At 38.8% G+C, this 15590-nt stretch overlaps 1 protein-coding gene across 3 annotated transcripts in view; it reads left to right on the top strand.

The window, feature by feature from the left end:
• Positions 1-13916, top strand: part of MTM1 (myotubularin 1) — a 106108-nt gene extending 92192 nt beyond the window's left edge. For all 3 annotated transcript variants that reach the window (XM_020975054.2, XM_078148012.1, XM_020975055.2), the window contains 5 exons: positions 1445-1651; positions 3337-3429; positions 4809-4922; positions 8546-8722; positions 11375-13916. In XM_020975054.2, the coding sequence (XP_020830713.1) occupies positions 1445-1651; positions 3337-3429; positions 4809-4922; positions 8546-8722; positions 11375-11542 (759 nt within the window). In that variant the 3' untranslated portion in view covers positions 11543-13916. The remainder of the gene's footprint in view (positions 1-1444; positions 1652-3336; positions 3430-4808; positions 4923-8545; positions 8723-11374) is intronic.
• The last annotated feature ends 1674 nt before the right edge of the window (positions 13917-15590 follow it).

The following is a 15590-nucleotide window of genomic DNA, read 5'->3' as shown; positions in this document are numbered from 1 at the left end:
GTGTGTTATGCTTATGTTGTTTCTTTAAAAACACTCTCTCTAGCTTGGAATCATGATACTTGATAGGAAGGGAAGATATTTCCAAGAAGGAAAGAAGTAACAGGATTTAGTGACTCATTGGAGGTAGGGAAAGAAGGAAAGGGAGGAAAGAATTAAGACTAAAGTTTTAAGACTAGATAGCAAGAATGGTAAAATCTCATTAACAACAATTTGATTTTGTAATTGACTTTTGGCTTTTCCTTGAATGGTACTAGATTAGTGAGGTTATACTAGGTACTGTGGTCAAAAAATAAAACAAGGGCTTGTGACATGACTGTTAGAATTTTGAGAGTTCCTTTCCATGCAACTACACAGATGACCAGTTGTAGTGATAACACCTACATCTGAATGGACTAACTGAAAAGGCTGCTCTGTCTAGCTGCATTGTGTTGCCTGGGCAAATGTGCGGTTGTTTCACTCACTTTGTCCCATTGCACACAGACCAGTCTTTTCCAGTCACTGAGGTGAGGCTTTTGTCGTGTTGTGGTTCATCTATATATAGTATGTGGAGAGCTCCATTGGGAGGGAGTCCTTCTGTTTGATCTCTGGGCCGCAGATCTTCCATGCTGCTAGTGACTACCTTTGGGAGGAGAACTTTTAAAGCTACATTTTATTCTAATGAGTCAGAAGGTTTTTTTTAAGCTCAACAAATGATAAACTCAATGGGATCTTATATTCTCCACACTCTTCAGTCAGTTGTGTGCCCTTCCTGCAAAGGTGTGGCTTACTGTGGAAAGTCCTCTGTGAAAGGCCTGCCTATTTCCTTCCTCGAATTCACATACAGACTATTGACAGAGGTTTTCAGGAGGTGAGAAATCAGCAGTTGTTGGCATTTGCTCAGTCGCCTTTCTTCCTGTCATTTTGTCCTTTCTTTTGCAGCCCTCACCTCTTAGATGTTGAAGCTCCAGCACTGCTAAATCTGTTTTTTAAATTGTCTCTTCTTGAGCAGAAATGGTCTCTGCAAATTTTGCTGGCCTCCTTCTAGAAAAATGCCTGTAGATCTGGCCTGCTTCCTCGCTCTTCTTTGTCCCTGTGGTTCCAAGTACATGTACCTCCCATTGTGATTGGACTTAGGTGCCACTTTAGACCACACTCTCTCGACCCATTTCTCCTCAATCCTTTTTTCACTGTTCCTTCTCATAATCTTATTCATGTTAATAAATACATCTATGTAAGCAAATCCATTAGGAATTTTTCTATTTTTTGAACGAGTTTATGTTGGAGAACACCAGCTGATTTTATATGTCCAAATAGCCCATGCTTAGAAATTTCTCTGTTTCAGAAATAAACTATTTTTAAAACAGGTTTTGCCAATATTTAAAACAAATTTTAATCACAGCAATATTTTTTATCATCTTAATTATCAGCTTATTAAAAAGTGCTCTTTTTTGTTGTTGTTTAACAGTTTGTCTTGACAGGAGCTATTCAAGTTGCAGATAAAGTGGCCTCTGGGAGAAGCTCAGTATTGGTGCATTGCAGTGATGGATGGGATAGAACCGCACAACTCACTTCTCTAGCCATGTTAATGTTAGACAGCTACTACCGGACCATTGCAGGGTTTGAAGTATTGATACAAAAAGAGTGGATAAGCTTTGGACACAAATTTGCATCGGTAATTTTTATTTATCTATGTATTTATTTATTTGTTTGTTTATTTATGGGCAGCTGGGGTTAAGTGACTTGCCCAGGGTCACACAGCTAGTAAGTGTCAAATGTTTGGTCTGAGGCCGGATTTGAACTCAGGTCCTCCTGAGTCCAAGGCCAGAACTCTATCCACTGTGCCAGCTGGCTGTCCCTCGGTAATTTTTTTAAAAGCAAAATCTGTTGTATTAGAGTTTAATATTACAGGCATCTGAGATGAAAAAAAAAACTAGCTGTTTAAAGTATGCATTTCCTTTACCTGTGGAATATTATAATTTTACAACATTTGAAAATGTACAACTCCTTGTATCACTAAAAAGTCTTTCTAAAATTATGTTTTGCCATTTAAACACAATATTACAGTTGAGTTTTTAATTGCAAACAATAAAAAAGGTTTTTTCAGTATTGAAAGTTTTCTAAAATCATATTAAACAAAAACAGCTGCTTTCTGTAGTTTAAAAATGATGAAACTTTACTTTTGTAGTCAGTTTAATTCACCTACCATTTATTAATAAATGGCTGTTATTAAGGTCTTCTACTAAGTTGTTTTTAATGACCTTATGTAGACTTTGATGCTTCATCTAAATCCCATAACTAAATCCCATAAGGGACCAAAACTTAATTGGAAAAAAGTAGTGAAGAAATGTTTGGTTTTTGTTTTTAAGGGCAGACTCATTCCTTTGTCCATGATCATAGGATTATATATCTGATTCCGGAAGGGATTTTAGAAACCATCTGGTCCAACTCCCTTATTTTGTAGATGAAGAAACTGAGGCAGGATTTGAACTCCAAGCTTGTAATTCCTTATTGAGTTTTTGTTTAATATGATTTTAGAAAACTTTCAATACTGAAAAAACCTTTTTTATTGTTTGCAATTAAAAACTCAACTGTAATATTGTGTTTAAATGGCAAAACATAATTTTAGAAACTTTTTAGTGATACAAGGAGTTGTACATTTTCAAATGTTGTAAAATTATAATATTCCCTTTTCACTGACCATGCTGATTCTCTACTTCAAAGTTGTACCATCTAAGGATTGGTACATTGGTACCTTGGTAACTGTGAAAACCTCCTGGGCACTTTTCAGTTTTCTGTATTCCTAAAACATTTCTGTTAAATAACTTATTCCTTTCTATCTGCAAGTGTCCCTGGTGGTAAAAATAATAGATGGAGATCCTTCTTGTAATAACACAGAATTGTTATATCAATATTGCAGTGTCCTGGTTTGAATTCCTTTTTATTGAGGAATACACACACTGAATGCCTAGCATTCCCAAAGCCTGGGCCACACATGCCTTTTTCTGCATCGTGTACTGATTTGTGAGCCTCCACTGTCATCTTTCTCTGGTCCTTCATCATGATGTAGAAGCATTGCACAAGCTCTGCTATAGCGACCAGGCTGGGGGCAGGGGGATGATGGTTTTGGCCACAGCAGGTGTTGAAGATTGTCTTCTAAGTGGTGGGGGGGCTTCAGGAGCCACATCAGTGAAGGGAGTAGCCGTAACAGTGAAACCAGAAGTCCTGGAAGAGTTGACATACTTGTCTGTTGTACCTCTGAAAAGAAGGCAGCTGCTGCTTAAGCTAAGGAAGGCAAATTAGTGTGCGGACTTGCTTCCTTGAAATTCAAATCAAATACCTTTCCTTGTTTCATTTCAGAGAATAGGTCATGGGGAGAAAAATTATGCTGACACTGACCGCTCTCCCATTTTTCTCCAGTTCATGGACTGTGTATGGCAAATGTCTAAACAGGTAAAGTATATATCAAGTTGGAGAATGTGTTTCATTTTATAGATAAATTGAAATGTATTATTATTCAAACACATAAAGTAACTAGAGAACAGCACAAGGAAATGTGTCATAAAATGCATGGTTATGTGGGATACTCCACAAATGCTATGGGACTTCAGAGAAGAGAAAAGTCAGTTTGAACTAGAGAGGCGACAGCAAGTTTCTTGGCATGGGGAGGGTAGGACTGCAGCGGTGTCGTTGAAGGATGGATGGGATCTCAGTAGGCCAAGAGGATGGAGCAGAGCATTCCAGGCAAGGGAAGTGAAGGGCCATGATAAAAATGCTTTAGAAAGAACAGTTGGATCAGAGAGTCTGCAGGGCAGATTAGAATAGGGATTGGTAGAAGGACTTATTAGAACTCTGTCAGTTATCTACTTGGGAAATTATAGAGTGGTTTCCATGGAATGTAGAAGGAAGGGTTATAGGAAAAACATCTTGTCACTAGGTATCATGTCTGCCCCCCTGAGGTGGATGGAGGTAAATGACAGTGCATCTTTCAGGAGACCAGAGCTTGGCATTCTGCCTTTTTTTTTTTTAAGGTCCAAGCTAAAACCAGTGACATTTTAAGGGAAGAAAAGTCTATTCCAGAATTGTTTGAGCTCACCAGCTTTTCCCATCATTTCTACTTTTACTGCTTTCCCAACATTGGCTCTCTTACAGTTAAACACAGGTGCTAGGGTGAGTGGGTAGAGTTTTATACTCTTCTTTACCTGGCCAGAGGGGAAATGGGTGGGGGAGAGCTTTTGGGCAGGGAGGCTGTCTCCCCAGAGGAGATTCCAGGCATGACAGAAGAAAAAAGTGTTCATAGGTACATGGCAAGGATTGGAAGAGGTAATATTTGGAGGTACCCTTTTGGTTAATTATGTTCCTACTACTGTCTTTATAGTCAGTCTGATAACTATTGAAGCAATTCTTTAGGACACAGAGTGAGGGAGGGAGAAAAAAAAAACATTTCAAAAGCAATCAGAATGCTAACTAGCTTGTTATGTGTGACATGATGCATGTATACCTCTAATGGAACTGCAGGCGTCTAAGGCTAGCCTTGCTCTGGGTGGAAGGCCCTTCAGCACTCATGGCATTTGCATTCAACTGTAGTACTATACTCAAACTGCAGGCAATAGCATTTATGAAGTGTTTACAAAGGCATACAAAGAAAAGCAGCAAACCCAGTCCTGGTCCTTAAGGAGCTCACCGAAACAGCAAGTGATTTTGTTGCATCCTCTATTCAATATAAATGCTCATTTTATAATTGATCGTTTTTAAAGTTACCTCAAAGACCAATATCTTATTTTTCTGTCTGTTCTCTGTGTGTGTGCACGTGTCTGTGTGTGTCCTGCCAGTTCCCTACAGCCTTTGAATTCAATGAACAGTTTCTGATTACCATTTTGGATAATCTCTACAGTTGTCGCTTTGGTACTTTCTTATTCAACAGTGAATATGCTCGAGAAAAAGAGGTGGGTAGATTCAATTCCATATGACAAATATTTATTAGTAAAAAAAATTCATCTTTTAATATCAACTCTCTGTGTGAAGTCTGCCATGAAAGAAGCTGAAGAGGTTTTTGGCTGCTTATTGGGTCTGATGCCATTTGGTCATTCACATTAAAATTAATACCCCCGAAGATAGCAACTTTAAAGCCTGTCATGGTAGTAAAGTGAAAGCTCTGACAAATGTTCATTAAGCACATACTCTGTGCCAGGTATTGTGCTGAGCACTGGGGGTGCAAGGACAAGCAGAAAGAAAGATAATTCCCTACCTGCCTTCAAGAAGCTTATATTCCAGTGAGAGAGGACAACACATAATGAAAGCTGAAGAGAGGGAGAGGAGGGAGGGGAACGGGAAGTAATGAGTGAAGGGAGGCAGAAAAGGTACCTAGCATAGTAGGGAGTGGCGCCTGGAGAGGAATAAAGACACAACTGGACTGGGCGCTTTCCTTAAAGTAAAGTTTCAGGGAGGAGGCACTCAATCAGAGGAGTGGACCACAGGGGCATAATGTACTTCCAATGTGAGAAGTCCAAGGGTACAGTGAATTCCAGGGTAAATTCTGGGGCATGGTAGAAAAAGTCCAGAGTCAGGAGTGGAGCCTGGAAAGAAAAAATATATACAAAATAGATGAATCTTAAACTCAACATGTCCAACATTGAACTCATTCTCTCCCCTCCAGTTTTCCCCTCCCCCCAGCTTCCCTATTACCATAGAGGGCACCGCCATCCTCCCAGTCACCCAGGCTCACAACCTAGATGTCATCCTTGTTTCCTCACACTCTCTCACCTTCCATATCCATCCTGTTGCCAAATTCTATCATTTCTACCTTCCTGACATCTGTCACATAAGGCCCCTTCTCTCCTCTGATACTGCCACCACCCTGGTATAGCCACTCTGCACCTTACACCTGGACTGTCACAATGGCCTCCCTGCCACCAGCAAGCCTCTCCCCACTCCAGCCCATCCTCCACTCAGATGCCAGTGAGCTTCCAAAAGGGCAGATCTGACCATGGGACCCACCCCTCACTTAATAAACTCCAGTGACTCCTTATTACCTGTGGGCTCAAAAAGAAACTCCTCTCTTTGGCATTCAAAATCTTTGTAACCTGCTTTCTTCCTACACTGCCATCCCCCAGGTATCACTCAGTAACATCGGCCCCCGTGCTGCTTGTTTGGCCTTTTGACTGAGTCCAAGTTTTACAGAACAAATCCTTTTATGAAGGGGATTTGTTCTGTGAAGTTTGCGTTCAGTCAAAGGGCCACACTTGAGGACCTAGAGGGCCACATGTGGCCTCAACCTCACATTCCCCACACCTGTCCTAATGCCTGCCCTCTGTTGACTATTTCCTATTTATTCTGTTTATAGCTTTTTTAAACATAGCTGTTTTCATGCTTTCTCCCCCTTAGACTCTGAGTTTGTTATAAGCAAAGACTTATCTTTTGCCTTTCCTTGTATCCCCACCACTTCTCACAGTGCCTGGCACATAGTAGGCACTTAATAAATATTTATTGGCTGTTTAATAGCTTTGAGTCTTAACTGCAATAATAGAATATATGGTCTCTTGTAGCTGCCCCAGAAATAATGATTGATATATAGATATGTATATAGATATACATATATATAAAATACAAAATAATTTGTATTTTTACTTTTGTATTTATTGTCTTAATGTATTTTTTATTTTATTTATTGCATTTATTTATGTATTTTTATTTATTTCCCTAGCACTCTTTTTCTTTCTCTCTCATTTATAGTTAGTATTTGGCAGAAATTATAACCTTGGAAAAACTGACTGTTTTATGAGATAATAGACATCTAGATTTTTTAAAATGAACATTCAGTCATCTGGATGGCATTTCGAGGTCAACTGGATCTTGGTTCTATGTTGACAAACCATCTGGGCAGTTAAATGATGCCTTCCCTTTTTACTCAGATTCAGACTAAGTTGAAAACTTCATCGTGTTCACAAAAATAAACATAAATTATCTGCTGTGAACACTTTCAAATAAAAGAAATAGCTGTTTGCTCACTTGATGAGGCCATATGTGAAACACATTTTTGGTTTGTCCAGAAACACTTTTGCTTGGGTCACCAAGCCACTCAGTGTCATAGCACTACTTCCTCTTTCTTAAGCCCCCAAAAAAGAATTCTCACCAAAGATGGTGCTGGAGTTCCCATTGGGCCTGGTCCAGTGGGAAAAGCACTGGGTTTGGAATCAGAGGAACAGGGCTGAGATCTAAGCTCTGCTGCTTGACCCTGAGCCAGTCACCTAACCCTTAGGGACTTGTTTCTTCATGTGTCAAATGAGGGAATGCACTAAATATCTAATAATAATAGCTTGTGTTTGTAGAGTGCTTTAAGCTTTGTCAAGTATTTAACATGTGCTAATTTAGTTGATCTTCATAACAACCCTTTGAAGTAGGTACTGTTCTCATCCCCATTTTATAGATGAAGAACTGAGGTTTAGAGAGATAAAGAATCTTGCCCAGCATCTAATAATAATAATAATAATAATAATAATAATAATAATAATACAACAACAACTAACATTTATATAGTGCTTACTATGTATCAGGCACTGTGCTGTGTGCTTTACAAATATTATCTCATCTGATCCTTACAACAACAACACCTCTGGGAGGTAGGTGCTATTATTATCCCCATTTTACAGTTGAGGAAACTGAGGCAAAGAGAGGTTAAATGACTTGCCCAGGGTCACATAGCCAATAAGTGTCAGAGGTGGGATTTGAACCCAGCTCTTTCTGACTTCAAATCCTGCACTCTTATCCGTTCAGCCATGCCAACTTTCTCAGTCCCTTCTGCCTCTAATTTTGTTCCCTTGATCTTTGCTAGCTATAATTAAAAGAAGTCCAGATGGATGGTCCCTCTAGAGCAAAGTGGGTGATGTTGCCCCCCGGGGGAGGGGGAACAGACTAGAACAATGCGGGGGGGAGGTAGTAGCCTTGGGTACCATTGAGGGGCAATAAATAAAAATAAGGGGACAGTGGAAGCATAAGGAAAGAAGAGAAAAAAATTTTGAAAAACCTTTTGTACATGTTTCATCTGTTGTGTAACAGAATTAAAGTCATAATGATTACATTATTTTCCAAATAAACACACAAAATGCAAGTTATAACCTGTCAGTGGTCAAGTCTGCCAACAGGTCTTAAAAAGCAAGTGTTGGCAGGTGAAGGTGTTGGGCCTTGTTGGGAAGTCCAGCATACATTGGCAGGAATATGTGCATGTAATGACTTGTTTACGGTACCATACTGTACGGTTACATGATGCAATATTGTGCCATCACAATTTCAATCCAGGAAAAAACCACAAATTTACAATAAATTATTAAATTTAAGATGCGTCATTAAAATTTTTTTGAAATGGTGCAAATTTCAAAAAAAATATTCAAGGGTTAAAGAAAGTAGATTTCCAGAGGAGTGCTGGGTAATTTTTTTTTTCAAAGGGGAGCAGTAGGCCCAATAACTTTGGGAACCTCTGCTCTAGAGGCAAACACAGCCTAAGATGATGCTTACCTGTTTGGATGCATATCTCTATTTTCACTGAGGCTTTCTGGTTTTCTTCTTTCTACAGAAAGTGATGATGAAAACTCTTTCTTTGTGGTCAATGATAAACAGCGACAAAGGAAAATACACAAACCCTTTTTATACTAAGGAGCTGAACCGAGCTTTATACCCAGTTGCTAGCATGCGCCATTTGGAACTCTGGGTGAATTATTACATTAGATGGAACACAAGGATGAGGCAACAAGTAAGTGAAATAAAATTATTACCAAGACAGTGATATTTTAGACTTCAGTAAATCTTTTCGATCTTAGATCCTGCTGGTGGGAATGTTTTTTGAATATCATGAGAAAAGCTACCAAACCCAAAAGAGGTACTTGGAAATGAGGTTTTGTTTGTTGAAAAGTTTATTTAAACTAGTAGCTAAGATAATAAAAGCCAACATAGACACAATATTTTATAAACTTCCTACCATCTACAGAAGTTTGGAAGTTTCTGAGTTGTGTTGTTCTGGGTACTTCCTTTAACATCATAAAGTTGTCAGCTATCACATAAACAATATTACACTGTCCTATACATCGATCTCCCCTGCCTTAGAGGCCAGCTCTCAGGATGAGAAAATGGATTATTCCCTTTTCCCCATTCAGGTCTTGCTATATCTTCTAGGGTACCAGCATGGGAATTATTTTTTTTTTTTATTGAGAGCCTTAACTCCAAACTAAGGATAACTGACTGGTTATTGAACAGCAAGTCTTCTTTGGCCAACCAAAAAGAAAAGCCATGTGTGTGTGTTTTTTTTTTGTTTTGTTTAGTAAAAGCCCTGCATCTCATTTCGAGTCCATGGAGCCTTCCATTTACTGAACAGCCTGGTATCCCTTCACTTAGCTATTTGTTCCGAGCATTACAAGTATTCAGTATTCTTGTGCTTAAGTTTTTCCCTGAAGTTTTGGTGGGGAGATTTAGGAACATGCTGTATCCAACAGACCAACCTTTACAATCCAGCCTTTGGGAAGAAACATGCTTTTATTGAGACAGGAATTTGGGGGCACAAGCAGATTCCCTTTTCTGTGTTCTGTCTCCTGTATTGTTTGTGCCATTCAGGCAGCTGGTAAGATGCCAGTCAGGGTACTCTTTTCTCTCATTGGTATGTTGCCAGTTTCAAGCCGGCACTTGTGTTTTAAGGTCTCTGATGCTTGCATGAAAAGGACTCCTGCTGCTTAGCGATGTGTACGCTTTGGGAAGCGTGAGATTCCTGGGCCTGAGAACGTCGGCTGGCTGAATCTGGGATTTCGGAAGAACACTGAGAGAATTTACTTAGCAAGAGTTTCAGTGTTTCCAATAGCAAGTAAAGAAGTAAACCCTTTTCCAGGGTTATGGAATTTTTTTTTTTACTGCAATTACAGAAAATGTTTTCCTTAATAATAGCCCATAGCTGCGACATTACACTCCTCTTATAAAATGTGGCTTGTCTATGTTTATTTTGACCTTTTTGCCACTAGCAATTAGAAGTAATAGGTCAGTGCTTTCTGTAGAGATGGTTGGCTTCCTTTTCATTTTGGCAACAGGAGGTCTCCTTGAAAATCAGAGGAATTAAAAGCAATTCATTTGTGACCAGATAAAGGGAGAAATAATAAATGAAGAATTGTGTTTGAAAACCCGTCTTGAAAGGAACAAGTAGAATCTATTTCCTTTATATTCACATAAGCTCAGAGTAATTGAGGACTCAGGGATGTAATTGAGCTTGGATGGATAGCAATGTTCTTCCTTGAGCAGATTTTCATTTGGAAGACAACAGAGGACTAAAAGAAGTTAATTGTCTGCATGATTTACCACAATGGGGTGCATGCTCATAGCTTTACATGCAGGAGTTCTGTGCCTGGGCTTTTTTCATGGGATTTGTTGAGAGAAAAAGACCTTAAAATTGAATTGTAATGTTAATGCAGTGCAATTCTGCACTGCACTTAGGGATTAGTTGAGAAGCCAAGTAGTCAGCAGCTGTGAGGATACCTAGCTGGTAAACAGATATTGAAGGAGCACCTGAAGGGTGCATGATGTTTGGGTGGGAAAGAAGAAATCTGGTCTAAGCAGAAACTGCACTGTGGTGGTTCTCAAAGTAGTGGGGTCTGGGAACCACAGCAGCTCGGCCAGTAGCTCTTCAGTGCATCAGCTTCTCTCCAACCCCCCAAAACAAATGAAAACAAAAAATCCTGGGCAGAATTCACAAAGAAGACTAATAGTGATTTTTGGTGGAGCACCAGTGAAGTTTTGCAATATCCTCATTAACTAGAAGCAGAATATTCCCAACAGAATCAAGAATAGCTATTTTGTCATATTAGTAGCATCAGCACTATAAGAGACTAACCAGTTCCTTGCCCCTCACCTGTGTCCTTTGAGGACAACTGCTTTGGTCACAGCTGTTGGTGTTCTTGATTCAGGGTGCCTGTGGTTAGGACCTGATTAGGTCAAGAAAAAAGATGTGACATTCCAGCAGATAGTACCAAGCTGAACACATGGGATTGAGTCATATTTAATTAATTTCAAAATGTCATTTTCCACTGCAACAGTACAAGAAAAATTAAAAGGAAAACAAAGAGAAGTTTGCATTTTGAGACCTCAGATACTCTTAATAGCATTGCTAGGTGCCTGGTAGACGTGTGTGTGTGCGCGCGCACGCGCACTATTGTCTGCTGGCCAGACGGCCATCTGGTTGTGTAATGGGTATCTTCAGAATTTGAAGTTAATGAGGAAAAATGGAGATTGAGAAATGAAGTTTTGCTCTAGGATTGTCTTTGCTGAAATGTTTCGATTTCAAGATTTCAAGGCGAATTCAGTTAATTGAGTGGCATTTTGCAATATGGTCAAAGTAAAGGGTGCCCCTTTTGTGTGTGTCTCTTTCCAGCAGCCAAACCCAGTGGAGCAGCGTTACGTGGAGCTTCTGGCTTTACGGGATGAATATGTGAAAAGGCTGGAAGAAATGAAAATGACCAACTCAGCCAAGCTCTCCAGCTCCTCAGCTTCCTCTTCGGCCACCTCCCAAATGATGCCCCATGTCCAGACTCCCTTTTAAAGGGAGAACCCCGTGCTAGTTTAGACCTCCTGTCCTAAAAGAGGAATTTTTGAATGCTTCTGATTTGCACATTTTTCTTAGGGTTTTGTTTTGTTTTTCTTTTTCTTTTTTTTTTTGCATCCACATAGAGCTTGAACTAGTGCAGTCCTAACCTCTTAAACATGTGCCTTTCATAGTCCACCATCAGAGGGAGATGCAGCATCCTCGCAGCCACTGGAATACTAGGAAGTGTTTTGAGAAAAAGTGTAATATGATTAGTTTTTTAAAAGTGTTTTTATTAATATAACTGTAGTTTACATCTTAAATGCTATGGATACAATCTACTTTGTGTATTTAAACAAAGCATCAGTGTTTTGAATTAGGGTTTAAAAGTAGGAATAGATTTTATTTTTCTGAGTTTATTCTAACAGCTTACGTTACTTTACATTCTCTAAAATGCATCCAGATTTAAAGATGCTATGTTAATGCCAATATAAAAATCAAACTTGCTTAGTGTAGGTCTCCAGAAGTAAGATGTTCTAAATAATGGCCAAATTCTTTACGCATTGCAAATGATGCATTTAGGAAGTCATTGTAGGTGAGAGTTTTTCCTCATTTTGGAAATGAAACTTTGCCTCAGACATATTTAAACTCACCCCATGGCAAAGGATATAAAAAAGAGTTGCCCAGTCTGGGCAAGCAGGGATGTGTCAGGAGCACACCCCCGCCAATGCAGTCACAGGTCCATTGCAGTAGACTGAAGAGAGGTTTATTTTTCCAAGAAAACATCTTTCTGGTAGGCCTCAATTAAACCTCATAAAACACTTATCAGCTTTCCAAGCATTTTCAGAATATCTTCTCCTCAGGCAGTTGTCTAAAATAGGGACTGGTTTTCAATTTGGGACAAAACCTCGTTATTGCCTCATTGTAAATGTCAGCACTGTGCTGCTCTTGTCAGTATTTTCTGAAAATCTGTACCTGGCCAGAGCAGCATACATAGGTACCAGAGTTGGATTGAGCATCTCTCCTGGGGGGTTTTTTGGCTGCGTTCAAAGTCAAAGTTTGAAGTCTCCATGGGTACATTTCATCTGAGGGTGTGTGTCCTTGACAGGATTGTGAGAAGTTTCCGTTTAAATGGTTTTTTTCCAGTTAGGACATAAAACTGATTCTACAACCTCTTACTTGAAGCATTTGGCAATTTTGCTTTTTTTTTTTGGGTATGCCTTTCAGTGCTATTAAATGCAGTTTAAGAAGCACAAACCTTTCTCTTTGCTATTTGAACTAATTCATATGGTAAACCTATTTGGGGAAGCATTTAGGCTATTCAGATACATTCATTATGTTTTACAGTAATTTGTAAAGAACTATTTATAGCTGATGTGATTATATTTTCAAGTAGTTATCTGAGCAAGGAGAAACCTATCTTTGTAAATTATTGTATAGGCCATAGCCATGTGGGTCTACCAAATAAGCCATCCAGAGTGCAGTGGTGTAATATACACATTATGTAAGTATAGAAATGACTCTCAACATGATCATGCTTTTTTTTAAGCACTGTAACACTGTAAATAGTTCATGCATTGCATTTTAACCACACGTTTTAGTCCCATGAAAATTAAGCATAATAGCTTAATAGGACTTTGGGATGTGTTCTAAAAACTTTTTCACTGCAATAATAATTGAACACCTGCTATGATCAATGTATTGTACTAAAAAAATTGCACTATATTTTCAGGGAAATAACTATTTGTATTATGTTCTAAATTCCCAGGATTTCTACCTATAATTTTCTCTTTCTATGTTTTGTATGCTTTTCATTGTATTTCAGTAGCAGTGTTCTAAGGTCCTTCAAAAGCTCTCTAAGTATTAGTTCCATGGGCATTTAAGTAAGTACTAATTCAGTGAGCAAGGAGACTCAGATATATGTTTTCTGCTTGGAGCGACTTATACATATATAACTTTATAATACAGATTTGAAAGCATAATTGCCTTTACTCTGGATTTTGTTTTTAAAGTTCCATGATGGAGATACAGAGTGAAGCTTCATGGGGAAGAGAGCAGTTTATAGTATGGGAGAAATTATAAAGCTGAATATGATTTTTTTTACTTAATCAATATTTTATGAGAATAAACTCAACTTGGGTAAATCTCATATGGCAAGAGTTGCAACTAGTGGTCTTGCAGTTTCATGACATTAAGCAGATCCCCTTAAAACATCCAGAGGCCAGATGAGATTGCATCCTCTCTTTCAATGGAGTAAGTGATTCATTCCAAGACTGCCTGGAAAAACTTGTTCAGTTGGATCATGCATCAGAAAACAAAAATGGAATGGGATAAGTTTTCATTCGTCTCTAAAGTGAAATTGGCTATCGTTAAATAAAAGGCTATGAAAATACTTTTCGTGTTTTGTGTTCTTTTAAAGCTACGAGCATCTTCAAAAACAGTCTGAGTGGCAGCACAGTCTGGATTTTCTTATTTCAGCATTTTTGTTTCGCCATTTTAAATGACATCCATTCCTTGGATTAATTCTCTGTAATGCAATATATTGATTGCTACATCTTTTTATAAGGCAATTATCAATACTCTACAATAAGATGAATATTCATCTAAATCTTTATTTTTATAATGCTTCTAACTTCTCTTACATTTTAAATTAAGCAGGATTTTATGAAATCCCAAATTTAATACCTTTCCTTTTTTGTAAAAGCATTGCAGAAGTAGAGAGCAGTGTAGTGAAAAGGGTGCTAGATTTAGTAGAGTCAGTGGCCTGGGTTCAAGGCCCTAGTCTGCTTATTACATGATTTGGGGAAAGCTCCCTAACCCCTCTGAGCTGCCATTTACTCTTCTCTAAAATGGAAAGGTTGGACCCAGTGATGGCTAAGGTCTTTTCCATCCCTAAAACTGATGATCAAGACAATGAGTAACTGGAACAATTGCTTTGCCAATTTCCCCCTTTCGGCATTTACAATTTGGGGCAAGTCTCTTTCTGTATCTTTGTTATCCGTTATTGGGACTCTCTAAGAGGATTGATGGCAGAAGTTCTCTCACTTGAGAGTTCCCTATACCATTGAAATAAAGATCCAGACTCCCTTCCCTCCCCAAGATGGCATCAGAGAGACATCATTGGATTTGGAGTTGGAAGAGACTTCTATTTCAGTCCCTCATTGTCCATATGTAGTAATAGAGTACCAGAGAGGTTAAGCGGCTCATAAAGGAGAAAGTGGTAAAGGGAGGATTGGAACCCAGATCCTTTGACTTTTGAAATCCAGTGTTTGTTCCACATAAATACAGATATCCCTCTCCTCCACCCACCCTCCTCCAATTTCAGATGTCATATTTCTTGAACACTTCATAGACTGAAGCTTTTATTTGATCATTTGTAGCACATGGACAGGAAGTATTCAACTTTTATTTTTTAAGCGTATTGCAGAATTGTAAAACACATCATGGCAATTTATTTTAGTTTGATGGTGTGACAATTTTTTCCATGTAGAAATGAGATCCTTTCCTGATTGAAGACATTTCTTTCTGTGGTTCCTTTTCCGATATCATTCTGCTTGGTGATACAGGCACTTAAATTGGCATGTTAGTAAAATGTCTGGTGTCAAGCAAAAGTGGTCTGGCAGAAAGAAAAGATTTCTAAATTAGGAGAATATACTCTACACCAAAGTACTGAATTTAGGTAATGGATAGCAAGAGTTTGGACCAAAGAAAAGAGTCAAAATTCTATCTAAACCTGGGTACCTTAAAATAGGTAATAATGAATGCTTAGCATATCGAGTGGAAAGTGTCTATAAGATTGCAGATTTCTTCTACTGACTTTTTCAAGTTTGCAGCAGCATGGTGGAGTGGAGAGAGAGCTGGATTTAGAGTCAAAAGCCCTGGGTTTTGAATCCTGCCTCAGACGCTTCCTAGCCAGGGAACTTTGGAGAAGCCCCTTAATCTCTCTGAGTTCCACTTGCCTTCTCTGTAAAATGGGGTGGTTGAACTCAGTAGCCTCCAAGGTCCCTTCCAGTTCTGAATCTGTGATAGATAGTATTCATTCATATGCAAAATGCTTCCGTGGTAA

This window comes from Phascolarctos cinereus, unplaced genomic scaffold (assembly GCF_003287225.1).
Source record: "Phascolarctos cinereus isolate Bilbo 61053 unplaced genomic scaffold, phaCin_HiC Scaffold_8;HRSCAF=390, whole genome shotgun sequence".
Taxonomy (NCBI): domain Eukaryota; kingdom Metazoa; phylum Chordata; class Mammalia; order Diprotodontia; family Phascolarctidae; genus Phascolarctos; species Phascolarctos cinereus.
This window is presented reverse-complemented; position numbering and strand designations above follow the sequence as displayed.